This window comes from Gymnoscopelus braueri, assembly GCF_963280865.1.
Source record: "Gymnoscopelus braueri genome assembly, chromosome: 12".
In the NCBI taxonomy this organism is placed as follows: domain Eukaryota; kingdom Metazoa; phylum Chordata; class Actinopteri; order Myctophiformes; family Myctophidae; genus Gymnoscopelus; species Gymnoscopelus braueri.
The window spans coordinates 19213744-19240930 of NC_137614.1; the positions used below are offsets into that span (position 1 = coordinate 19213744).

At 38.4% G+C, this 27187-nt stretch overlaps 2 protein-coding genes across 2 annotated transcripts; one reads left to right on the plus strand and one right to left on the minus strand.

Moving 5' to 3' along the window:
• Positions 1 to 1059: 1059 nt before the first annotated feature.
• On the minus strand, positions 1060 to 26970 carry ppih (peptidylprolyl isomerase H (cyclophilin H)). Its single transcript, XM_080444637.1, has 9 exons — positions 26805 to 26970; positions 12372 to 12436; positions 11195 to 11218; positions 8811 to 8855; positions 8275 to 8317; positions 3451 to 3543; positions 3145 to 3232; positions 3011 to 3051; positions 1060 to 1728 (listed from the first exon to the last, which is right to left on the minus strand). Exons 1-9 carry the CDS (start codon positions 26874 to 26876, stop codon positions 1660 to 1662), a joined length of 540 nt encoding a protein of 179 aa, XP_080300763.1. The 5' UTR covers positions 26877 to 26970; the 3' UTR covers positions 1060 to 1659.
• LOC308097099 (uncharacterized protein) lies at positions 13641 to 19887 on the plus strand. Its single transcript, XM_080444695.1, has 3 exons — positions 13641 to 13928; positions 15997 to 16168; positions 17871 to 19887. Exon 3 carries the CDS (start codon positions 17923 to 17925, stop codon positions 18994 to 18996), a length of 1074 nt encoding a protein of 357 aa, XP_080300821.1. The 5' UTR covers positions 13641 to 13928; positions 15997 to 16168; positions 17871 to 17922; the 3' UTR covers positions 18997 to 19887.
• Positions 26971 to 27187: the final 217 nt, after the last annotated feature.

Genomic DNA, 27187 nt, shown 5'->3' on the forward strand with positions numbered 1-27187 from the left:
CGAAGTAAAACACCCCCCCCCCCCGACAACCCTTCCTAAAAGAACTCTTCCTGCTTCCATAAGAGAGCCTCCATCTGAAAGGATTCTTTTGTGTCGGGGGAACGGGGTCCAAGCAGACTAGAGAGGGAGAGCGCAGGCTGGGGGAGGGGGTTTTGGTAGGTTGGATCTGTATGTGGGGCTGGGATAAGAGGTAGCCCATAAGTTCAACAGAGGACTTCTTTGGCAAACCTGTGCCTCGGAGGACTCTTGTGCCTTTCAACTCCTCTCACAGACATTGTGAGACTTTATTATGCTCTGTTAATGACGTCTAGGCCAAGTCACTGTAGTCACTTACTAAATGCAATCTTGCAGTTTGAAATTGGAAGACCTTTTTTCTGGATATTGAAACCTCAGAAAATAGAGATTAAGTAGGCTATTATACACACGGTTGTAATAATATATACAGTTGACATTCTTTTAAAACCAGTTTACACTCATGTCACAGCATCATGAATGTAATCTTCACATGGAGATTGTGGAGCAGGAGAGGAAATGATAGATTCACCTACCCCAAGGGGATAAGATACTTATAGACTGTCATTCATAATGAGGGACACAATGGTCGATTGGCTTGTTCCAATTACCTCTGAAGTAACAACAGCTTATTACAGTAAGAATCTGACATAGTTATCGTTGTGTACGATATTGTATATTTGGTCATTATTGATGGTGCCTCTTTTTGTGCGATGTTTTTACACTGCTGTATGTACAGTAGGCCTACTTTGTCTTGCCCTTTAACTGTATGCTGTACTGCCTTTGGTAACTGAATTTCCCTCGCATGATCAATAATGGTCTTATCTTATATACTTTAAAAAAATGAAATGTAAGCATTTATTAAATTTAACTTGATATAAATGTTGCTACCGTTCTAATTACTTTACATATAATCTCGCAATATATTTTTAAGTTTCACCTCTTTGATGACACTCAAATACCATCCATATCCACCCTAATCACAGGCGAACAATTGTTATTGAACAATTCATTTTCATAAACAAGTGAGAATTCATGCAGTTTTATAAAAAAAATGTAAAAGAATTTATTAGTCACACAGTTGGTTCAAAGAGTGTTTGAATTACAAATGTTTACAAACCAACTATCCTTCCAGCTGTAATTTCTTTTTTTTTCTCGCAATTGCATTTTTGTGAGAGAACAAACAGGCTTAAATCTGGACATCGCTCATAGATTTGAACAGCTTCCATTACCTCGTTTACAACCCAGTAATAACTCGCCCCAACTGTTAATAGGCCAGACATAAGGCACAAAAATAGGCCTGTGAATCATGTACTGTACATTAGGTTTTAGGTGCATCAAATCAGATTTGGCTTATCTATCAATGCATGAAGCCTTTCAGTTCAAGGTGTTCTTTATCTAACCAACATGTCCTACTGGGTATGTATTGTTACTTTAAGTCAATTCTGATTGTACATTAATGCCAGCAAAAAAGATAAACTTAATCCCTATAGCCTTAATTTACACAAGAGCTGGTTGAGTTTTGCTGAGAGAAAGAGTACAAATTGGCTCATGTATTAAAACAAAGAGGTTGTATGGTTGGTTCATTGGTTCCCTGCAGAAAACGAATGGTCATGTCGTTCTGCGGTTCTTGCGAGTAGAGCCACATCACATCTCTCCACATTGGGCAATGACGATAGGGAGCTTGGGTTTGTTGTTGGGACCAGTAGGAACATTCTGTTGGGATTTGGGAGAACATTTATGTTAGAAACTTCTCAAATGTCATTGCAAATTATCTAAAGCTTGGTTTCCTTCATTGGTCTGTTGCTGCCCATCAATTGTGAAAGCACTTAGTAATTAGCTTCCTTTCAAATTAGCCAAATTAAAGCACAATGGTTTAGTAGTTACATTTAGGTTTCGATTATGTATAACTAGCTGTGATGTAACTCCAAATATTGGCGAGATATCTTGCTCAGTTGCTCTATTGATTAGAAATGTATAATCCAAAATAGTCTCCTTACATTGCACGGTGAAACAGGTGACCTAACCCACTATGGCGTTAAATAAAAGTAAACTCCATGTTGATTTTGCCATTTGTATTAGGAAGAAGATCCGGACTGGACCCACAGATACAGATCTTCAAAGCGTAAAATCAACAGCAAGTTGAAACATTTCTTTGAAAGAAATCTGTACTGGGTTTTGTCATGTTATATATTGAAATAATCTGTTTTGTTTGTGTTTCTTTATGTGCTAAGAGAGCACTTTGAGAGCCATTTAACTGTGCAATGTAAGTCAATGAGGACACAATTTTTTTTTTGGAATATCAATTTCTAAGGATCAGAGCAAGATATCGTCAATATTTGGAGTTTCATCATCACGGCAAGTTAACTACACAACCGAATCCTCTACAAAAGTATTATTGCGCATTAACATGATCCCTGAAAGTAATACAAAATGACAATCCCTGCTTTCAATCCGAAGTTAAATGTGTTCCATGATCGTTAATAGTTGTGGGAGCACATGCTGGAAAAAGGTAGATAAATAGCTTTTCTTGGCCAGCAGAGGGGAGAAACAGGCAATGGAAAGCGGGTCATGTAGGGATACTGTCGCAGTGGTGACCACATTTCTTTTTACAGTAATAAGTGTACACAATACTACCATATAAGTTACTCATGTTTTTTTCCTTACATCAGAAACAGTAGCTGCTTTTACATGAAAAATATTCCTTCTATCAAATTGAAATCATTCTTATCAGAGATTCCAACGTGTTTACATGGATGCTAAATAAAGTGATCAGCTTTACACGCCCCAAAGCATTTAATAGTAGTTAAATGAAATATTAGGAATATTAGTGGAATATTAAGGTCCATGTTGAATTAGGTGTGAGCTCAAAAAGGGTAAAACAAAGAGAGGGGGGGCTAGCTACTAGAACGCTGGAACATTTTGTACTCATCAAATATTCAGGTAATTGAATACATTAAAACTTCAAAATCAATATGACATTAGACTTTTTCATTACCTCAATTTTCCTCATGACCAGCAAGCCATCAACAATTTTTCCTAAAATCACACGTTATGAAAAAAGACAAAATCAGTCAATCAAAATTGAACTCAGACCTGAATAAATTCCAATTGATTGATAAAACACCATACCAAAAACGACATGCTTCCCATCTAACCAGTCACACTTGGTACATGTGATGAAAAACTGACATCCATTTGTTCCAGGACCACTATTTGCCTGAGGAATAATATGGAGAATATTAATTAGTGTGCAGAAGATCTACAGTATATTATTGTAAAGGACTATATATATATAGTAGGAGATATATGGGATATATTTGCTTACCACGGTTGGGATTATTTACCTTTTGATTTAATCCATGCAATATTTAAAATGTAACTACTATTGTTTTTTTAAAAATATATAGTGGATGGGGAGAGTAATCTTTTACACACCATGGACAGAAGACCAGGGGCAGAATGCTTCATTCGGAAGTTTTCATCCGAAAATGGACCTCTGTAGATGCTGCAAATGCCAGTTCCATCGCCCTGCACAAAAGTACAAAAGGCACATCAGGATAGCATAGGACGTCTAGGACACAAGCTCAAGTGTAATGCAAAACATGTCCACTAGAGGGTGAGAGATGGCTAACCCTTTCCACCTCTAACTATTATTCATTTTATATTTTATATTGATCTATATTCATGACCAATGTTGGAAAGTAACTAAAGTAATATGTAACTTAAAGTAATATTATTACTTTTTTCCAGTAACTAGTAAAGTAACTAATTACTTTCACGTTTTGAGTAATAATATTACTTTTACTTTTTACCAAAAGTAAGTTATTACTTTTTTTCACGAGTCTTGGTGGTACTCTGGGCTTGAGTGTTTATTTGATCCTGTGTTATTTTTGGTCCATTGCAGGGCCGTGCAGAGAGTGCTGAAGGGGCAGGTGCTCAAAATGTCCACGAAAGGGCACATATGCGCACGCCGATTTTTGTGGTGGTCTTTTTGTGGGTGTCCCTCATGCTATTTCACACCAGAAATGTAGTATGTTGGATGTCTTATGCTAATGGAGCAAGATGTTCCACAATAACATGGCCCATGTCATTACTGCCATTACCCTCTCCTCAGCCTCCTGCATTGGATGCAGGATAGGTGGGCACTAGGGACATACTGTATGGGCACCTCCATGTAAAATTGGCTATTTTGTCCAAAATTAAAAATATATACATATTTGAAAAATGGTCTTAAGTAATGTACAGTATACATGATGTGAACATGCATGGTACATCATAATCAGACTTAAGTTGTCTGGATACAGGTTTTGTAGCAATTGTAGAAATATTAGACCTTAATTGCCGAATGTTTAAGCATATTCTAATCATGTACACTTTACTTTAAACATTTTCCAAATATTTTATTTTTTATGTTGGACAAAATAACCAATTATACATCAAGGTGCCCAGATGTCCCTAGTGCCCAGCTATCCTGTTAACCTTGCATCATACCACAAACAGCCTAACACGTTCACTTTAAGATGAGGGCAAAGTAACTCATTTCATTTGACAGTCCATGTGGGACTCTCATTACCATGTACACATTTAAATAATTAACATTTCTCTATGTAGCGGCAGCCTATTCGCCATCATTCCCATTTTCATTCTTCAATACTAATGATCAAATAAAACAGATAAGGCGGGTGAAGATCAAAATGTACTAAAATATGTACCTGAAAACATTTGAGGTGAGAAATAGCTAATGCAGTAACATGCATGCTTCAGCAGTAGCAGACCAGGGAGAAATAGGGGGTGGGGTGCGTATTATACATCATATAGCTAATATAGAGATTGCTGGCTTTTCAAAAGACAGTGTTACTTGAGGACAGAAGGAAATCAAGTTCTACCAGCTTTGGTTTGGCAAGGTATGTGGTAGCTAGTGGATTCCATTAAGGTGATCAGGTATTCTCTGTTGAAAGGAATGTCCAAGTCATGCACATGTACAATGGAAAAAGACACACCCTACAAGCTACACTTGATTGGTTTTTGATTTACTAGACATAATAATTACATGTTAAATGCTTCTCACGGAAACATCAAGGATAAAATGCCAACAAGGAAACTTGAGACAAAAAAGATATGTAGGCCTACATGATGAGTGATTAATGAAGGGCATGCCAGGATTGTAATTGAATGCAGTGTCACAATAGTTTAATGCGAAGGCACCTAACTTTGATCAGACGTGAGCTAACTTTTAGGTTGGAGGAGATCCTAGGCTGTGGATGGAGGGTTACCATAGACTATGATTGTGGAGTGTTATCGTCTCCGCCAGGCCGAAAAGCATGGCGAGAGAGTATGTTTTACCCCCTGTCCGTCCTTCCGTCCGTGTGTGTGTCCTGTCCGTGTGACCGTTGGCCCGCTCGCTGCAAAACTGTGCACACACAGTCCCTCGATGCCAATTCAGAACCTCTGCCCCAAATTTTTCACATGGGCCTGTTATAGCGCCACCAGGAAGCCGATTTGTGCAAAACCCACATTACTCCTACAGATTTAATCCAAACGTCATGCAAATCTGTACACAGTATCTCTATAGTCATGTGATCAACACTGATCTGTCCGATTTCCCATATTCCACCCTGATTGGCTAAGGTTGGCTTCCAAAGTTTGCAGGATCATCAACATATCCGTACATAGACAAACATGTGCGTGGCAAGACTTGTCTATGTCCGTGGCACTCTTTTTCTCCTTTTGTTTTTAAAGAAAAATATATATAGCCTACATATGTTTCATTATAATGTAAAAACGTATTCTAAAATACACAAATTAATCTTTAAAAAAAAGTTTGAATAATGTTGGTGACTCATAAAGTGTCGGGATGACATTCTCATTAATATGTTGCAGGAGACTTGTGGTATTGTATGTTGTACCCGTACATGATTGCATCATATGAGGACAACAAGATTCGCTGAAAATGTCAAAACATCCGTTCAATCCTTGTGGGATACTAGTATTTATATTTTTTAAGACAATGGATTAATAGAGTATGTGAGGAGTGCCAGACAATGAAACAATAAAAGTCAACGGTAATGTGAGGGACCACATGTGAAAAACTGTGCAGGAAAAGAGCAAAAACAGAAGGCATGTCATTTGTTGAGAAGGAGCACAGAGGCAAAGGAGGGCAGAACTGGACAAGTAAAGTTAATTTATGTCAGTTGAGAGAAAGCGTTTCAAAGTGTCCAATAATGCTAATAATAACCGTAGTAACGCTCCACAATCATAATCCATGGAAACCCTTGATCCAGAGCCTCACCATCAGACCTCCTCACCTCTGATCAAAGTTAGGCACCTTTGCATCAAACTATTATGACACTGCATTCCTTTCAATCCTGCCATGCCCTTCATGACTTTGTCATCAAGATAGCTAGTACAGTACCTGTTCAACCTAAATGGAAACCACAACTCTTAAAGTTGACACACCAAAAACTAGTTTAGCTGGAAGAACTTGATCTCTTCCTTTCCTCAAGTATGGCCCTTTTGCTCCTGCGATGTAAGATGAAAGCACTGTACTGTGCTAAAGCTCTGTACAGATAAGACCCAATTATTGAAATGGAATATACTTGGACCATGCCACATTTAATGCCTGTCTCAGGAATGCCACCTGCCAGTATACAGTGGATAACTTCCCAGTCTCCAGGTTTTTGAAAGTATAGCTACCACTTTAACCCTGACATCCCAATTTCGGGCATGTCATTATAGGCTAAAAAGATAAGAAAATTACTGATCTACAAGCTCACAACATGCTGTGAGCGGTTGTGCAATAGGCCTACTAAAAATCTCCTGCAACTCATGTCAGTGGCGTCCCCAGGATTTACATTTAGGGCAGGCGAGATCTTTCGCCCCCACCCCCCCTCTATTACCCCCAGAAAAGAAATTTCAACTCAATCGATCGAAAACCGGCGAAAGTGGACGCTTTCAAGATGTTTTGGCCATTATCTCTGGAACGGAAGGTCTAATCTGCTCAGTTCAAAGCTTGTTGGATGCGTGACTTTGAGGACATTAAGCAAGCAATAACACTCTTTCGGATTATTTGGGTTTTTAGGGACTCTTTGAGTTTTTAGCCACTGACTCATGTAATGAGCATGTTACTTTACAAGTCACCAAAGTTATTCAAACGCATTTTTATGTTTCTAAATTATAATGAAAAAAATATATAGGCTATATCTAGAAATTTATTTTCAAAATAAAAAATGTGCCTCGGACATAGACATGTCTGGCCACGGACATGTTTGTCCGTGTACGGACATGTTGATGACCCCTGGGAGGGCACTTGACATCACTGCATCAGGTGAAAAGTGAGACTAAAACTGACTGATGGCAGCTAGCTCATTTAAATTATAATTATAAATAATAATTATGATAGTGAAATTATAATTATTTGTCAAATGTTCGTCTTGATAAGGGCCACGGATGTTGGGTAGGCCATAAAAAAATTACGAAATATATATATATTTTTTTTAAATGTGTCTTTTGGGAAAAGGGCAATTTGAGGCAAAAGGGCAGGCGCTCAAGCACCAAAAGCCCCCCCCCCCCCTCTGCACGTGCCTGGTCTATTGATATAGTTAGTTTGGTTTTTACAATGATTTTAGATTTTACAATGTACGCTGCAGAAAAGAGAAAAAAACAACTGTTAATGTTGAAAATGCAAAGTCAGACTTTTAGGGAGAAAGGATGCAATTACTGGGGGCGAGAAAAAAAAAGTAAAGTAATAAGTAACTAGTTACTTTTGGCAGGGAGTATTACTTTTGGCAGGGAGTAATATGTAAAGTAAAGACATTACTTTTTAAACAAGTAATATGTAGTAAGTAATATATTACTGGTTTTGAGTAACTTTTCCAACACTGTTCATGACATTCAATGCTCAAATCAAGTGCACGGACAAAGTAAAAACAAAATCATTATAAGAATTAAATCACAACAAAAGGTTACACAGTACACATTTTTCCTAACATCCAACCTTCTTCTGTGCTTTGATGCACTAGTGCAAACAAAGTATTCTCAGTGAATGTCTCAGCGAAATATATATCAATCATGTGCAATATGAATATCACATTTAAGAACTCTGAAACTGGTAAAAAAAAAGAAAAAGAGGTTTAAACTACTAGAGCATTACTCTGAAACAGAGTAATGTAGTGGAAAAACATCCCATATACTGACTGCGCTTGCAATGTGTCATCAGAGAACAATCATTAACTAAAATGCAGTTGAAGTGTGTGTACTCACATTTACAAAGTCCCCACCCTGGATCATGAAGTCTTTGATTACCCTACCAATGAGCAAATAAAAAATATTAGGGCAGTCAACCTTGTTAAAGTGGCATGTATGTCACTGGTTTCATTAGGAAAAACAAGTATTGTATGACTTTGTAAAAAAATTGGCATTTTTCCACACTACTGTAATTTCCCTAATTGTATTTTGTTTTTTATCATTTGTATTATATAATTCTGTTTCTAAAGGCTTCACATTTAAACCTGCTTTATTACTGTACAAATAAATGAACGAAGAAGCAAATCTACGGGTTGTTTTATTTTATTCTGCCTTCGAAAATATGCTTTTCGGTAATGTGAATGCCACAGCACATACTAACAGAGTATTAGGGAAATCTCTAATATCAGTGGTGATAATGGTTTATCTAAGTGAATGACAACTTCAAGCAGACAAGATTGGTTAGTTTGGAATCAAAGTTTTTCCTTTTTTAGGGGGGGGGGGGACCAATTCACTTCATCAATCCCGTTTCCTTCCAGTGCAAGTGCGCCTACCTGTGGAATGTGCAGCCTTTAAACCCAATAGGGACTCCATCTTTTCTGAGGGTGAGAAGTTTCAAACAGGAGATGAAGACAAACACATGACTTGTCTGCAAATTGTGCAATACATCACTGCATATACAGTATATGCCAGAATATTACATATATTGTGAATATTACACATATTACAACTGTCTGCGATAGCTGTCCGTAACTGGTACGTTTGACTACCTTTCGGACTACTTTGGCAGGTAAACAACTATTTAGAGGTTGTTCCGTTCCGGTGAATTAGTTAACACAGTAGGATTTACCAGTCATTGTGACCTAATCTTCCTACTTTATACTGTATACTCTTACCAAATCTGTATAAATATGACACAAATGTGAGTACAATTACCACCCCCATGACAAATATTACAATAGCAGTTAGGCTACTATTCAGTTATGTGGTATGGGCCAAAAAATAAACCTGAGAAAGATAAATTGGATCCGTCTCTGAACCAACCCTTCATCACATGGAAACAGTCTGCACTATTTTGCATCCTGCTATCTACATTAGACAGACAGATAGATAGCTGGATGGATAGATTTATGAACACTTTTGGACTGGCTCATGTTTGTTATGCTTTGCATTTGTTTCATAAATGGACAACAAAAGGAAGAACGTGTCCAACTATATAAACAGAGATAAAACAAGGCATTGCTGCAAAGAACATCAGTGTACATAACATTTCCCCGGAAAATGATTACAAAACATATGTCGACAGATGATGTGCAAATACGAACACATCCAGCGGGGGACTTGGAACAAAAAATAGCCCTGTAATTGTCCAAAATAATACAGTATATTTATGACTCCATAAAGTAGTGTATTGCGCAGGCTTATAAAACAATCTCATATTTTCAATGTCAAGGTTGTATTTAATTGTTACACCTTGTGCACAAGGTACATAAGAGTAAAACTTATTTTAGTTTGGCTTCATTCAGACAATGCAGCAGCATAGGTAATAATAATAGTCATAATAATAATTAAAAGAGAAAAACAAGAGCATAAAAGAGTCAGTAGTTTTATACTAATAGGATAATAAATAAATATATAAAGTATTTAAATATACAATGTGCATATAACCTTCCCTCATTACATATATCAACAGCAATTATCAGTTACTGCCACAGTACCTTACATAAACAACTTTTTATCAACCATATCTTCTACAGTTTAGGTAGGAACCAGCATATTAAAGAGCAAGAAATTTGACAGTACTTGTGGTTTTACACTATGGGAGGAGGGAAACCGTTTACAACTGCCGCCACTAAGGCATATCACTTAGTACACATTACTATGTCTGCACTCTGTTGCGGCAAAAACACTATCAGCGGCAAAAACACTATCAGTTATGTATATTGATATCAGTCACCAGATGGTGACTCAATACTCGCTGCTATGGTAACCATGTCACTTTAACCAATGAAATCATGATTTCATACCCGCTTCTATTTGATGTGTTTTACCTTATGCTCTATTTTTAACATGTCACTTTAACCATGCACATGACACTGATTTGATATACCTGCTGCTTTTTATATGGTGGACATGTTTTCCACCTGCACAAGAAGCATTTCTGCCTACCATGGTGCCATTTATCCATTGCTAAATGTAATCAAGCACCTTATGTACACTGGACTTTGTATATTTAATTTGCCTTGCTGCCTTCCTGTTATTTCTGTTCCGTGTTCTGTTCTCCTTTTTCTTGTTGATCTTTTATTATGTAAAGCACTTTGGGCTGCATTTGATGTCATGAAAGGTGCTATGCAAATACAGTTTGATATTATTAATATTATTATTATTATTATCATCTCTTCCCTATTGTAACTCTTCCCGTAACTGCAATGTTGAGAACTTGCACAAAAATAATTTCAACCACACTTTTAGGATAGAATTTATATTTAAAACAATATTACCATTACACCTGTAATAATTGTGTGACGTGATAATAAACTTGATTCTGATTGTGAGTGTGATCATGTTGACACACTGGTCCAGCAGTCCATATCAAAAAGGATAGAAAAGTGGCAAAATAATCATCCAGAGTAATTGTGCAAAGGAATACATCTATGTCACTAAAGGGGACCATGCAAAGACCAATTTAGTGTGTAATAGAAGTGTATTAATCCATGAAGTGCCACTTGGGCAAATTATTGGCAATGTCTAATGCATGTTTTAGAACAGGGGTCGGCACGTCAGTTTGTTACCTAAGCCATTATTGATGGGCCAGAACACAATCAATGCCTAATTTAGGACCTGGACCTTATAACACATTCACACACATGATTGAGGAAGAATGTATACCATGTTGCATGTTTCTACCAGCATCACATTCAGCACTTCACTTGCTTACCTGAACTCTCCAGTGCAAAACTGCCTGCAAGAGAGGAACAAGACAGTTAACATCCTTCACATTCAGAAATTATCCACAGTAAAAATAGTCAATGGGTAAGTAAAATGTATTTGTAGAGCACCTTTCACAGACATAGAACAATCGCCACACAATAAATCAACAAATAAAATAGAACATGGCACACATCAATCCCATTGTGGTGTGCGTAGTGTGGAGTCAAACTAATTAGACTCTGGGCTAGGTGTGAGTACACACCTGTTGTGCAACTTGGCCTGAGTCAAACTAATTAGACACGGCTGGGTGTGACTATTTAAGACCATACCAGCCTTTTCGATACGTGGGTCCTTTGTCACTCTTACTTTGATTGGATTTCATTCCTGAGGCCTGATGCCTCTCAAAACATATCTTAAAAACCTCGAAATCACATGATACTTGACACACTTAGCAAGTTGGTGCACTCACTTAGATTTCATCATTTAGGTACATTGTGCCAGAATCCATATTTAAGTCCCATATGCATATACAGTACGTGCATGGCGGGGGTTAGCCTATGTTTGTTTTTCAAATATGAATACGACTGTCCCTACTGTTATTTGCAAATGATCAAGTTGGATTTGTGTATTCAGACATGGTCAACCTATTTGCATTGGTGTGTCCTACAGTATGTGTGTAAACATGGCGAGCGCAACAGCTGTCACTTTGTGAGGGGAGTTAAATATACAGTCCACTGCCCTACCCCCCCCCCCCCCAAAAAAAAAGAACAGCTTGTATGTCTGTTTTTTTGGGTAAGCGTCGCACGTTAAGTACCAATAGCAGCAATATCAGCAGCATTAGAGGCTGATATATACAACGTTCCATGCTGCAGTCAAGATAGGCATTTATCCCATTTCTTCCATAATGCTAACATTAACGCTTGCATCTTAACTGCTTACACTTAGATAAAAATCCTTCTCGTTCCCACACTCTGGGTTTGACATCATCACTATGTGGCACACTGCGAATGATGTAAAAGGAAAGCGATACATGGATGGAGTGATGTGATATAATAATGCTTTATGTTATGTGTGTGCTTGGGGGATGGTATCCTGTACTTAGTAACATATCTGTATGAAATGCGCTACAGCACACATTCACCTTACGGTGACAGTGTGGCGTATTCTGCAGGCCCGTTCCCTACCTGAAATTCTCTGCCGTCTTCGGAACCACATCAGCAAACAGTTCAACCTTCATACGTCCAACTTCCTGAAAAACAGTTGAGCACGTTTTGTCACAGCAGCGGCTGACCACAAACAACCAGAGAATAACAAATTTTTAGGAATATAGGTCAACCTGCTCCGCCTTGGGCAAACGGGTTATGTCACTTGAATATATTAACATACACCATTGTGTTCCTAAGGCAGTGATATACAAGATTTGACAGCGTTATCTTGACAGACCAGTTCCTATACCTGAATTTAGCTTAAGGACATTCTTTGGTGGAGTATCACGTGTAACACTAAACATGAAGTACTGTATACCATTACTTTGTCCCAAGGCGTGTGATTTTTTTCTCCCTCTCCCGGTGACAGTATGTAACTAATGACAAATCATACACAGATAGATCAGATGCCTCTAATCATTAATTATGCCTTTTAGTTCACAATTGAGGAGGAGGCCAAGTAAGCAAGTAAACTACTTTGCATCTACCAGCTTTAACAAGTACCCTGGACGGTCATGTTGGGGAACGTCATTTCACTCCATTTCTTGTGACAGCAATCGTCACTGCCGGCTAGCATATTGGGTTGTAAAATTTACCCATTCAATCCGGGAAGGCATACTACTGTATGTCATTTTACATTTTAGCTATAACCATTATTTTATACTTTGGCTATTCAAAAATAGCAGATATACAAGCTCATAGCGCGGCACTTTCTGATCTGCAGATGTACAGATCTTGTAGATCTGTATGAGCTTGTAGATCTGCTATTTTTGAATAGCCAAAGTATAAAATAATGGTTATAGCTAAAAATAAAAATAAAATCTTTGAATATACATTTTTAAAGCGAACATTTGTAACTCAAATCTTTGCTTCTGAGGGTCCCTGGAACTAAATATTGTGAGATGGGGGTTCAGCGGCCAAATACAAATCATTTTGGGAGTCCTTGACATGAAAAGGTTTGAGCACCACTGATATACCACTGATAACATACGTTTTTCAGAAACCAGTTAGGATTTAAAAGACATTTGTAGAGGCGTTCCCAGATTGAACGGGTTAAGAGTTTTCCAATAAATGTATGCAACACATGAATGTTTCCAAGCATCCTCTGTGTGTAGGCTACTCTGTGTTGAGCCCTGCTCATCTACGCATTATTCCATGGATTGTGAGTGAGTGTGGGGGGGACGCCGGAGCATCAGCCAACACAGGCCTCCCACAAACTACTGGGGGAACTGGAGGACAGTAGAGGAGATTGAAGCACACACACTGTGTGGTGTGTGTGCGCGTGTGCGCATATGTGAAAGGAAACAATTTATGAAAAGAGTGGTTTGTCCCCGCCATACAACCACACAGCTTTCCCCACACTCCTCGGCGACAGCTCACAGTGAAAACAGACCGTCAGTGGAATTCTGTTATGTTCTGCTGTGTAGATTACATTCTCTAGGGTAGTAACAAATGTAACTTGGTGGTAAAATGTCATGTCATCATAGGAAAAGGAAACTGTGGTCATAAGAGCGTAAGTCCATCTATGCTTGATAGGTAAGCTAAAGCTACATTATTAATCATGCTTCAACAGTTTGTGTGTCTTAAAAGCATATTAATATCCAGATAATATTTTTGTTCACCATGTCTGCCCACAATTTTATGTCATTTTGAACTCGTTTCGTTTTTATAACTAACTGCACTTTGTAACTAACTTGCCTGTTATACTCCGGTTTTGAACCTGGGTCTCCAGCACAAGTGCTGACATTTTTACCACTGAGATAATAGATTCTGCCGGCTTGCTCTGGGAAGAATTTGAATTTTGAATTTGAAAAGGTCGTCTATCTAAATGTCTCAATACTAATAGAAGAGCAGATACCGAATACAATCACCCCAATTGTATATGTTATATTGTATTAATATACTTTACCATACAGATTGAACAAAATAACATTTTATTCAGTAAAATAAAAAATACATAATAGAACTTTAACCAATTAACATTTTGTAGCCTTATGTTAAAAGCATATTTAAAAGGATCAGCTTCAAGTGACTTGAGACCAACACAAAAACTAGAGTACCTGAAAAGTATTGATTAGGCCTACAGTGTTTAACTTTTGAATACAGGGGCATGACATCACACTTTCAACAGCAGGTTTTCAAAAACCTTTAAGGCTGTAGTCCGGTCCGGTCTCAAGACCACAATATGATGGTCCCACTCTCGTCTCTGTCTCACTTGAAATCTAACTCGGACCAGAGAACTCTGGTCACGGCTCGTGGTCACCAAACACCACCTACTAAGACACTGTTGATTTATCCTTTAATTTGACACCAGTCTGTATGTAGTAGTAAACCTCATTTTCTCATTAGTACGAGCAGTGGTGTTTGATACAGTTCCGTCTTATTATATCCATTCCTGATCTTTTCCAAAGTCAGTCAAATACAATTGCATTTTGCGATCAAAAGATTGCCTTCTGTAGAATAGAATTACGTGGGTCATTTGGTCTCAATTAGGATAAAACATGTTCTGGTCTTGATTGATTGATTGATTGATTGAATACTTTATTAGTCAGACTCAGACATGTACAGTATGTAAGACATTAAGGCTAAATAAGGCTCTGTCTAAGGCCAGACCGCACCAATGCAACTCCTAACAACATGCAACTACGTGCAACCATTATCCCCAATGGCAGTTGCAAGGAGTTGCATTGGTGTGGACTGGCCTTCAGTCTTGACTCTCAAGCCCTCTTTGGTCTCTGTACTGACATCGCTGTAGTTTAGGTGGTCTTGAATACAGCGCTACAAACCATCAGTCAAATCTTCAGTAGAATGAGGGGAACTAACAACTGAAACATGGCTGCATTCGCCACACCTGGCCTTTGTGTCCCTTTTCAGACCACTACCTGAGGCCAAACTGCTCCGGTCATAGAAACCGTAACATTTACACTGATAACAAAGCAAACACATGAAACTCCACCCACAGCCATAATTGAGGTTATGAATCAGTGTGATTTTGCGTACAGAGAGACAGACAAACATATTTCTGCAAATTCGCCAAACAGAAAAAACAAGCACTACATCTGTTGTAGGCATATCATCTAACAATATAGGGTATATTGTGTTATGTAAGAGTAAACAGGTGTACAAATAGTAAGAAGTAGATTATAACAAGTGCTTTCACAACTTTTTGCCATTTGGCAGTAAGATGGCTATACTGTTATAAAAATGATGAATAATTTGGTCATGATGTCAAAAGGCATTTTTATCAAAAAACAAGTTTCATTTTTACAAACCTAAACTACGTTTACTATTGGCTGTCCCTGACTCCCTGCCAGTTCAAATCGATCTCAATTTGAGGTGTCAATGCCTAAGGGCAATCTGTGCCAACATCCTTGACACCTACCATTTTAAGACAGGTTTCACTGGGTTTCTAGTACAGTGAAACATCATAAGGACAAAGAGCTTAGCTAGACAGATACATCTATTGTAAAAGGGTGGGTCCATCATCCAGCCAGTTTAACCAACATGCAAATCAGCATGAGAGTCACCTGTCACCTGTGGGGGAGGTACCCAGGGGAGGGGCAAAACAGACCGGTCTATCTAAAGACAGAGTGTTTGCTACAAGATGTTCACAGCAGTCAGCAGGGAGACGGAGTAGGAAGAAGCTGGATGTAGATGTACTATCTCATGTGACCCTTGACTGGAGAGTGAGCAGCTTCTGCTTCTTCCACTGGAAAGAGGACTTGATGCAGGCAGCAGCTGGCTCTTGACAGAAACACATGCGACTAGGACAACAGGTAAAGGCACACTTGTCATTCTCTGTGGAATCAACTAAATCTACTTTTCTTTCTCTACTCTTGCAAAAGATAACATTTTAGTGTTTGACCACATACACACTAACAATTTTGTGTTGAAAGAATTTACAGTTACATTTTCCAGAATGCACTGCACTTAATGATCATGCCTTCTCAAAGCTAAAAGACATGGTATTTAAATATAATAATACTAGTGTTACCAATATTTAATACTTTAATGAAAATGTATTTTATTTTATATTTTAAAAAGTTAAATGGACAGTTTGGTTAGTTGCACTTGTCTTTTGGTTCGTTGCACTTAGTTGTAAGGCCAAACTACACCAATGCAACTCCTTGCAACTACTTGCAACCATTATACCCAATGGCAGTTGCAAGGAGTTGGGAAACATCAATTGGCTTAACGACTCAATTAACAACAGGGTAAGCGGTTAAAGTTTAACCGCTTACCCTGTTGTTAATTGAGTAAATTGAAAAAAAAAGTCTTTTTGGGGGTGAACTATCCCTTTAAAAGGAGAATTTTGGACTAAAGTTTTCTTACCTTTTCTATGACGTTATGATATCTTAGGATGAATGGTACAGTAGAAAATCTTCATAACTCCACCCCTGAGCCGCCACAGCTTAAAAGGTGCGCGGATAGGCCTTAGGTTAGATCACATATTTTAATAGCTTTAAAAAAAAAAAATGGTGAGATCTGACGTTCATAGTGACAGAACACTATGCAACCAAAAAAAATAAAAAATAAAAAAAACAGAAGTCTCGCTAGACGAGATTGAAATCTCGAGATTTCAATCTCGTCTAGCGAGACTTCTGTTTTTTTTTTGGTTGCATAGTGTTCTGTCACTATGAACGTCAGATCTCACCAAAGAAATAATAAAAAAAAGCTATTAAAATATGTGATCTAACCTAAGGCCTATCCGCGCACCTTTTAAGCTGTGGCGGCTCAGGGGTGGAGTTATGAACATTTTCTACTGTACCATTCATCCTAAGATATCATAACGTCATAGAAAAGGTAAGAAAACTTTTGTCCAAAATTCTCCTTTAACCGTTAAAGGGATAGTTCACCCCCAAAATGACTTTTTTTCAATCAATTACGCACCCCATGGAGTTTTTTGTTTTTGTCACATTCCTAAGCCAATAATTTGATGACCGGCGGCAGAGCGGTAGGAGACTCAAAGTGTAAACTTTGAGTCTCCTACCGGAGGCATAAGCATCTTTCTGCCGGTCATCAAATTATTGGCTTAGAAATGCGACAAAAACTAAAAATCTCCATGAATTCAAGGTTTCATGGGGTGTATAATTGATAGCTACTTTTAAAATGCCCACATTTCCCCTAACACAAAATTACTTCCTGTGTCACACACTCAATCACATGTCTGTCTGCCTAGCTGCAGTGCATTGTGACTTACGGCTCAGCCGGGCACAGGCAGTAATCATTGCTGGCTGAATGCAGGAGCAACATAGCATGTGTTTGTTTGATGAGACAAACGTAAATGTTTTCAAATATAATATATATGAAGTGAATAATAACATTCACTTCAAAGTACAAGGAAGACAAGACAAGGTTCTAATAACAGTGAGGCTTCCATGTGGATCTCGAATGTTGTGTGGGCAGGATATGGGCAGATAACCGTACAGGTACAGGAAGTACACCTGTTCTAACCACTATTATTCTTGTCTTCAACAGCTTTTTCTGAAGCACCCAGGCTGGAGTGAGCTGTGCTAATGCATTAGCCAAAATGTCACCCAACATGCCGACATTTCTGGTTAACAGCACGGTCAAAATGCTCGCAATTATAGAGTACTGGGAGCAGAATGATGGTTGTCCTATAAACAACACTGGACTGTACACGTTCCTCTTCTTGTGCAAGTTGGGCCTGGGCATGGTTGTCTTGCACCTATGCCAGCAGAAATGGCGTAGCTCCTTTCTAAGCATATGTGCACTGTCCTTCATTGTGGCTGATGCCGTCCTGGCATGCACCATGGTGACTGTGTGGTTTCTTGGGCCTATAAGATCTCCTGTGTCTGTTTGCTTCATCTTAGCACATGCCTCTGCAGTATATGCAGCATTACCAGTTCCTACAATAGGCCTGGGCCTGCTGGACTATGCATCAGGGGATATGCTCACAAGCAGGTTGAGCCCCCTCTACAAATCCCTATGTAACGTAGTCTTAGTCTTACTGATGTGGACAATGGCTGTTGTCCACAACATCGGATCAGTGACAACAGACATGATGGAAATCGAGGACTTGGGAGGAGCTATGGCACTGGTGTGTGAAGTACATGAGTCAAGAATGGTCAGCTACTTTGTTTTCGGGCTTTTCATCTACGTCCTTTTAACTTTGCTGCCCCACTACCCAAGGCTATACAAGTGGTTTGAAGAAGCCGAAAAGTTGAATCAACAGAGGAATGAACCTCGCCCGAAGCTGAGGAGTGATTTACAGTTCAGATCTGTGGCGAATCTGGCGATGAAAGACACCAAGAGTGGTGAGAATAATATCCTGACAGAACCTCAAGTCATGCATCGTCCATCTCTGTGCGTCAGTTTAACTCTGGGCTTCGCTTCAGTATGGATGCCTTATCTGATGATAACTGTGATGTGTCTGTGGATGGGCATTGGATTACCTTCTTATGTTATTGTCAACCATCTTTGGCTGGAATGCATGAACAGTGTATTGACAGGTGTGGTGTTCTGGTTAAAGAGCGACAATGTAGGGCCATACAATAAACTGCCGGATGACATGTGTTTATGCCGTGGGTACTGGCAGCTGAGCAAAGGAACCCATCAGCACACACTTCCTACAACTGTCTGAACAGAATGGATGGCGTTTTCTATTACTGCATTCCATGTGAAAGCAAATCAAGAAGTTGCTCGATAGATACAGTACAGTATGCACTGTAGGAAATCTTATCAGTAGCTGGAGAGCTACACTGACAATATACAAATTGCATCATCATTTTTCTTCTAGACTGATGATTAGCACCTTTTTCGGGATCAAAAACAGCAGTCAGCTCTGCAAAACTCTGCAAAGTTTTCCCAAAGTAATGTAAAGTGGGGAAGATATCCTATCATAGATAGCATTAGAAAGGTGCATAGTGCACCAGTTAAAAAACAAAATCTGGACTGGGAAATTATAGAGTGACCCTTGAGCAATGATTTATGCAAAAATTACTCTGGTGGTGTTGATTAGAGTTCAAACATCTGCTGTGCTAATTCCCAGGATGTATGTTATATATATAGTTCATAAAACATCATTAATAATCTATGGTCAAATGCAAGTACAATGATTCACATCCTGCAACTCTGTTTTTCTGTCTCTGAAGTTCTTTACTTTGAGAATGGTATGTCATGTAATTACTGTAAATGGTCTGCATTTCTATAGCTGGTCTTAGGAAGAGCCTGTGTTGCTCCAATGTCACTTCATTTAATAAAATCCTCTTAATGGGAATTATGTGTGCAGTTCTTTCTGCTCTATTATACATGGTATTTTTTTATCCAGCACCCATTGTATTGGACATTGGGATGCGTCATGTGTCTTTTTATATATTTTTGCATTTCTATAGCGCCTTTATCCAAAGCGCTTTAAAGTTGGTGCACTACACACAAACAATAAAAACAATAGACTTGTTGCTCGTCAGAAACAGTAAGGGGATCAGTGTCTTGTTCAAGGACACTCCAGCACGATGCCAGGGATCAAACCAGTGAACCATAGGGGTGTGCCGATATATCGTCCCACGATATATTTCTTGTGACGATATGTATCGTTTTGGGGGGGGGGAAATATCGTTTAGATTTTTTTTTTACAATAATAATAATCAGGCATGCAAACAGCCCCGAGGTGAAAAGGGTGACAACATGTTTTTTTTCCGGTCAGGTGTCACACTATTGCCCTATTTGGATTCAAAACGGCTATTGTAGCTGAAAAGCTACAAGTTTGCATGTCTGAACAATGCAAAACAGAAATATGTTTGCTTTTGCTTCCCCCCCCCCATATATTTTCATAATGAGAAAGTGCCATATATCGTATCGTATCGATATCGTATCGATGTCGTGAGCCCAATATCATATCGTATTGTTTCATGAAATTAGTGTATCGGCACACCCCTAGTGAAGCAGGAACCTTCAGTTTCCCAGATGACCTCTACCTCCCGAGACAGTACTGCTGCAGTGCCCAGAGAATACTGTGTATGATGCATTTTGTTTATTTTAACGTTGAAAAAATATAACTGAATGAACCTTGTCTGTGTGTTTCAGCCATTAGACAACCTGATGAAGGTCTCAACTGAAACGTTGCATTCGAATTAAAAATAAATAAATTGCATTCGAAGACAATGTGCAGGAGTGTTTTCTGTTACTTCCCAAGCATTTTAACAATAGTATGGTAAGTGGCAACTCCATCTAGTGGTCAAATTAAACTCTAAATTCTCATGATTCCCAAGTTGTAAATTGTTATAGCTTCATAACAGATCTGGTCTGGTCTAAAACTGTACACCACTTACTTCTGTGTATTAATTGCCTGTCTACTTCAGGTCCAATTTAGCAGAACTTTTCTCCCACCACCCAACAATTATAAAGTGAAACCACATTAATTTATCAAACTTTCAATAAAACATAACATTACATTAGCCCGATTTAAGACTGAATTCCAAAATCTGATCAAATTCTTCCTCTAGTAATTGTGACAAAAGTCACAGTATTTTACATGTAACTAAAGACAACTGAATTCTGTCCAATGCACAACCAAACAGCCATCCACCAAAAATACTTATTATACCAGACAGAGAGAGAGAGAGAGAGAGACCTACAAGCTTACAGCGCGTCTTCATCGGTCTAACAAGTCGCTTATAATAAGCAGACATGGCAACACTGTTTGATCCGGTTTAAGGCCCGCCCTTCCGCAGCCGATAATTCACACAGACAAGTGCAACTTAGACCGGATCAGCAGCCTGCAAAGCAACTTGATCCCATTCCCAACCAGTCTACCATTATATCAATGGACCAGGCACGTGCAGAGGGGGGGCTTTTGGTGCTTGAGCGCCTGCCCTTTTGCCTCAAATTGCCCTTTTCCCAAAAGACACATTTAAAATATATATATATATATATTTTGTAATTTTTTTATGGCCTGCCCAACATCCGTGGCCCTTATCAAGACGAACATTTGACAAATAATTATAATTTCACTATCATAATTATTATTTATAATTATAATTTAAATGAGCTAGCTGCCATCAGTCAGTTTTAGTCTCACTTTTCACCCGATACAGTGATGTCAAGTGCCCTCCCAGGGGCCAGACATGTCTATGTCCGAGGCACATTTTTTATTTTGAAAATAAATTTCTAGATATAGCCTATATATTTTTTTCATTATAATGTAGAAACATAAAAATGAGTTTGAATAACTTTGGTGACTTGTAAAGTAGTGCTGCACGATTCTTGCTCAAATGTGAATCACGATTTTCCTTCATAAGAATTGAGATCACGATTCTCACACGATTCTCACACAATTCTCTTGTAAATATAAAAATAAAAAGCAAAAAAAAAAAATTTGAAAAAAAAATCGTCATAATTTAAAATCGAGATTGCATAGGTGTCTGAATCGAGATCACAATCTTTTTTTTCGATTAATTGTGCAGCACTATTGTAAAGTAACATGCTCATTACATGAGTCAGTGGCTAAAAACTCAAAGAGTCCCTAAAACCCCAAATAACCCGAAAAGGTGTTTGCTTAGTGTCCTCAAAGTCACGCATCCAACAAGCTTTGAACTGAGCAGATTGGACCTTCCGTTCCAGAGATAATGGCCAAAACGTCTTGAAAACGGCCACTTTCGCCGGTTTTCGATCGCCGATTGAGTTGAAATTTCTTTTTTGGGGGTAATAGAGGGGGGTGGGGGGCGAAAAATCTCGCCTGCCCTAATTGTAAATCCTGGGGACGCCACTGTTGCAGGAGATTTTTAGTAGGCCTATTGCACAACCGCTCACAGCATGTTGTGAGCTTGTAGATCAGTAATTTTCTTATCTTTTTAGCCTACCTTAAAGTGGTAGCTATACTTTCAAAAACCTGGAGACTGGGAATTTATCCACTGTATACTGGCAGGTGGCATTCCTGAGACAGGCATTAAATGTGGCATGGTCCAAGTATATTCCATGTTTGGGATTTCAATAATTGGGTCTTATCAGTACAGAGCTTTAGCACAGTACAGTGCTTTCATCTTACATCGCAGGAGCAAAAGGGCCATACTTGAGGACAGGAAGAGATTAAGTTCTTCCAGCTAAACTATTTTTTTGTGTGTCAACTTTAAGAGTTGTGGTTTCCATTTATGTGAACAGGTACTGTACTAGCTATCTTGATGACAAAGTCATGAAGGGCATGGCAGGATTGAAAGGAATACAGTGTCATAATAGTTTGATGCAAAGGTGCCTAACTTTGATCAGAGGTGAGGAGGTCTGATGGTGAGGCTCTGGATCAAGGGTTTCCATGGATTATGACTGTGGAGCGTTACTACGGTTATTATTAGCATTATTGGACACTTTGAAACGCTTTCTCTCAACTGACATAAATTAACTTTACTTGTCCAGTTCTGCCCTCCTTTGCCTCGGTGCTCCTTCTCAACAGATGACATGCCTTCTGTTTTTGCTCTTTTCCGGCACAGTTTTTCACATGTGGTCACTCACATTACCGTTGACTTTTATTGTTTCATTGTCTGGCACACCTCACACACTATTAATCCATTGTCTTAAGAAATATAAATACTAGTATCCCACAAGGATTGAACGGATGTTTTGACATTTTCAGGGAATCTTGTTGTCTTGTGTCCTCAATCATGTACGGGTACAACATACAATACCACAAGTCTCCTGCAACATATTAATGAGAATGTCATCCCGACACTTTATGAGTCACCAACATTATTCAAACTTTTTTTTAAAGATTCATTTGTGTATTTTAGAATATGTTTTTACATTATAATGAAACATATGTAGGCTATATATATTTTTCTTTAAAAACAAAAAGGAAAAAAAAGAGTGCCACGGACATAGACAAGTCTTGCCACGCACATGTTTGTCTATGTACGGATATGTTGACGATCAAGCAAACTTTGGATGCCAACCTTAGCCTATCAGGATGGAATATGGGAAATCGGACAGATCCGTGTTGATCACATGACTATAGAGATACTGTGTACAGATTTGCATGACGTTTGGATTAAATCTGTAGGAGTAATGTGGGTTTTGCACAAATAGGCTTCCTGGTGGCGCTATAACAGGCCCATGTGAAAATTTTGGGGCAGAGGTTCTGAATTGGCATCGAGGGACTGTGTGTGCACAGTTTTGCAGCGAGCGGGCCAACGGTCACACGGACAGGACACTCACATGGACGGACACACGGACGGAAGGACGGACAGGGGGTAAAAGATACTCTCTCGCCATGCCTTTCGGCCTGGCGGAGACGATAACACTCCACAATCATAATCCATGGTAACCCTCCATCCACAGCCTAGGATCTCCTCCAACCTAAAAGTTAGCTCACGTCTGATCAAAGTTAGGTGCCTTCGCATTAAACTATTGTGACACTGCATTCAATTACAATCCTGGCATGCCCTTCATTAATCAATCATGTAGGCCTACATATCTTTTTTGTCTCTCAAGTTTCCTTGTTCCTTGTTGGCATTTTATCCTTGATGTTTCCGTGAGAAGCATTTAACATGTAATTATTATGTCTAATAAATCAAAAACCAATCAAGTGTAGCTTGTAGGGTGTCTTTTTCCATTGTACATGTGCATGCCTTGGACATTCTCTTCAACAGAGAATACCTGATCACCTTAATGGAATCCACTAGCTACCATACCTTGCCAAACCAAAGCTGGTAGAACTTGATCTCCTTCTGTCTTCAAGTAACACTGTCTTTTGAAAAGCCAGCAATCTCTATATTAGCTATATGATGTATAATACGCACCCCACCCCCTATTTCTCCCTGGTCTGCTACTGCTGAAGCATGCATGTTACTGCATTAGCTGTTTCTCACCTCAAATGTTTTCAGGTACATATTTTAGTACATTTTGATCTTCACCTGCCTTATGTTTTATTTGATCATTAGTATTGAAGAATGAAAATGGGAATGATGGCGAATAGGCTACATAGAGAAATGTTAATTATTTAAATTTGTACATGGTAATGAGAATGAGAATGTATTGCTTATTTTATTGCAATTTGCACTGATGAAAGTCCCACATGGACTGTCAAATGAAATTAGTTACTTTGCCCTCATCTTAAAGTTAACGTGTTAGGCTGTTTGTGGTATGATGCAAGGTTAACAGGATAGCTGGGCACTAGGGACATCTGGGCACCTTGATGTATAATTGGTTATTTTGTCCAACATGTTAAAAAATAAAATATTTGGGAAATGTTTTAAAGTAAAGTGTACATGATTAGAATATGCTTAAATATTCTGCAAATAAGGTCTAATATTTCTACAATTGCTATAAATTGCTACAAAACCTGTATCCATTCATTTTGGGGCATAAACAAGAAGTTAAAATTAAAATTAAGTCTGATAATGATGTACCATGCATGTTCACATCATGTATACTGTACATTACTTAAGACCATTTTTCAAATATGTATATATTTTGAATTGGACAAAATAGCCAATTTTACATCGAGGTGCCCATACAGTATGTCCCTAGTGCCCACCTATCCTGCATCCAATGCAGGAGGCAGAGGAGAGGGTAATGGCAGTAATGACATGGGCCATGTTATTGTGGAACATCTTGCCCTATTAGCATAAGACATCCAACATACTACATTTCTGGTGTGAAATAGCATGTGGGACACCCACAAAAAGACCACCCCAAAAATCGGCGTGCATATGTGCCCTTTCGTGGACATTTTGAGCACCTGCCCCTTCAGCACTCTCTGCACGGCCCTGCAATGGACCAAAAATAACACAGGATCAAATAAACACTCAAGCCCAGAGTACCACCAAGGCTCGTGAAAAAAAGTAATAACTTACTTTTGGAAAAAAGTAAAAGTAATATTATTACTCAAAACGTGAAAGTAATTAGTTACTTTACTAGTTACTGGAAAAAATTACTTTAAGTTACATATTACTTTAGTTAATTTCCAACACTGAAAACAAGATATCTACATACATATGCATTGCATAATCCACTTTAGGTTAGACTTAAAGTGCATGAACATAGCAGCAGGTATGTGTACATACATATTAGACATTAAGGTGTGACAGAGTATCAGCGCATTGTAAATGAAATTATTTAATTTAACCTCACAAAGCTAAATCTCAATTCAAGCTGACTCGTTCAAGTTGGCTTCCTTGACTTGACACCCTAACAAACATATTATATCTATGCTTACGTGAAATATTTTTTAATTTGACAATATCAATGTATTAATGTTGAATTGTATTCCAATTTCCTACTGTTCGATAATACCTCTATGTAAGGATGATAAAAGAAGCGGTTTACTGTAATGTGTTTTACAAACAGACACATTAACAGAAAGTTCAACAATGAGCTAAACTGATTAGGCTAGACTACATATATCAATGCCAGTCAATTTTACTTTTAAATAAATATTCTAAAAAATACATTTTTGTCAGACAACGGTCGCCAGACAGGACGGCCCAACGCATCGTCTCGCCACCTAAAATAGCAGATCTGCAAGCTCACAAAGCTTAGCAGTGCGAGTATGCCGCTTATAGATCGTCTATTTTCGGTGCGAGACAGTTTATCCTGGAGAAACGAACGGCTTAACATGTTTGTTTAATCTGTAAAATGCAGCAGAATGCAGATGACCAGAAATGAAAAGAGACTGTCATAGATGTATTTTATCGAGTCTGATTTTTGTATAGATTAGATACGAAAGCCAAAGTCAGACTCGATTAAATATTAGCAATAAGGATACAGGATAGGTAGGCACTGGGCACTATGGACATATCTGTGCACCTCGATGTAAAATTGACTATTTTGTCCAAAATGTAAATATATATATATATATATATATATATATATATATATATATATATATATATTTGAAAAATGGTCTTAAGTAATGTACAGTATACATGATGTGAACATGTATGGTAAATCATTATCTGACTTAATTTGATCCTTCAACTTCTTGTTTATGCCCTGAAATGACTAGATATACAGGTTTTGTAGCAATTGTAGAAATATTAGACCTTCATTGTCGAATGTTTAACTATGTTGTAATCATGTATACTTTACTTAAACATTTTATTACATTACATTTTGGGGGAAATAGACAATTTCACACGGAGGTGCCCACTCTTCCTTGGTCCCCAGTCTGCCCAACTATCCTGTTACCATAGGATAGTTTTGATCCAAGGCTAGCCGAATTATAATGAAACCACAATAGCCACTATCTAATGCAGTTTAAATGAATAAAAACGCTATGCAGGTACTAAATCAATTAGAATTATAAACCAAATCAACTTTAAGAGTGATATTATGATACAACAACTCACGCAATCCCTAGTGTTTGAGTAAATGCTAAAGTATGCTAGTTAGGTTAGCTGGGAGCTGCATGCGACTCTCGGGCTTTCACACCAGTCAGTGTTGTTTAGTTCTTTCTTTACTCACCTGTCCTCCGATGGTGACATCGAAGAAAACAATCGGATTGTTGAGATTTGATGGCTGCACCTGTACATTCATTTTTTTCCTTCCTGACCAATTATTAGAGACTAATATTGACGTTGCTCAAACAACTAAACATGCGACCGGTTTGAAAACCTGTGTATTTCGCATACGGTGGCCCTCATTGGACATTCTACGGCTCAGGCTGACGGACATTATACCAATAGCACCAAAACGCGAAACTGTGTAGCGCATATCCAGCAACGTCTTGTCAAGGACCCCCAAATGACATATTGCCACGGACCCCCATCTGAAAAGATTTGGTGCCAGGGACCCCATACAAGATTTCTGTTGCTAAAATGTGGCAAACATATTCAAAGATTTTTGGA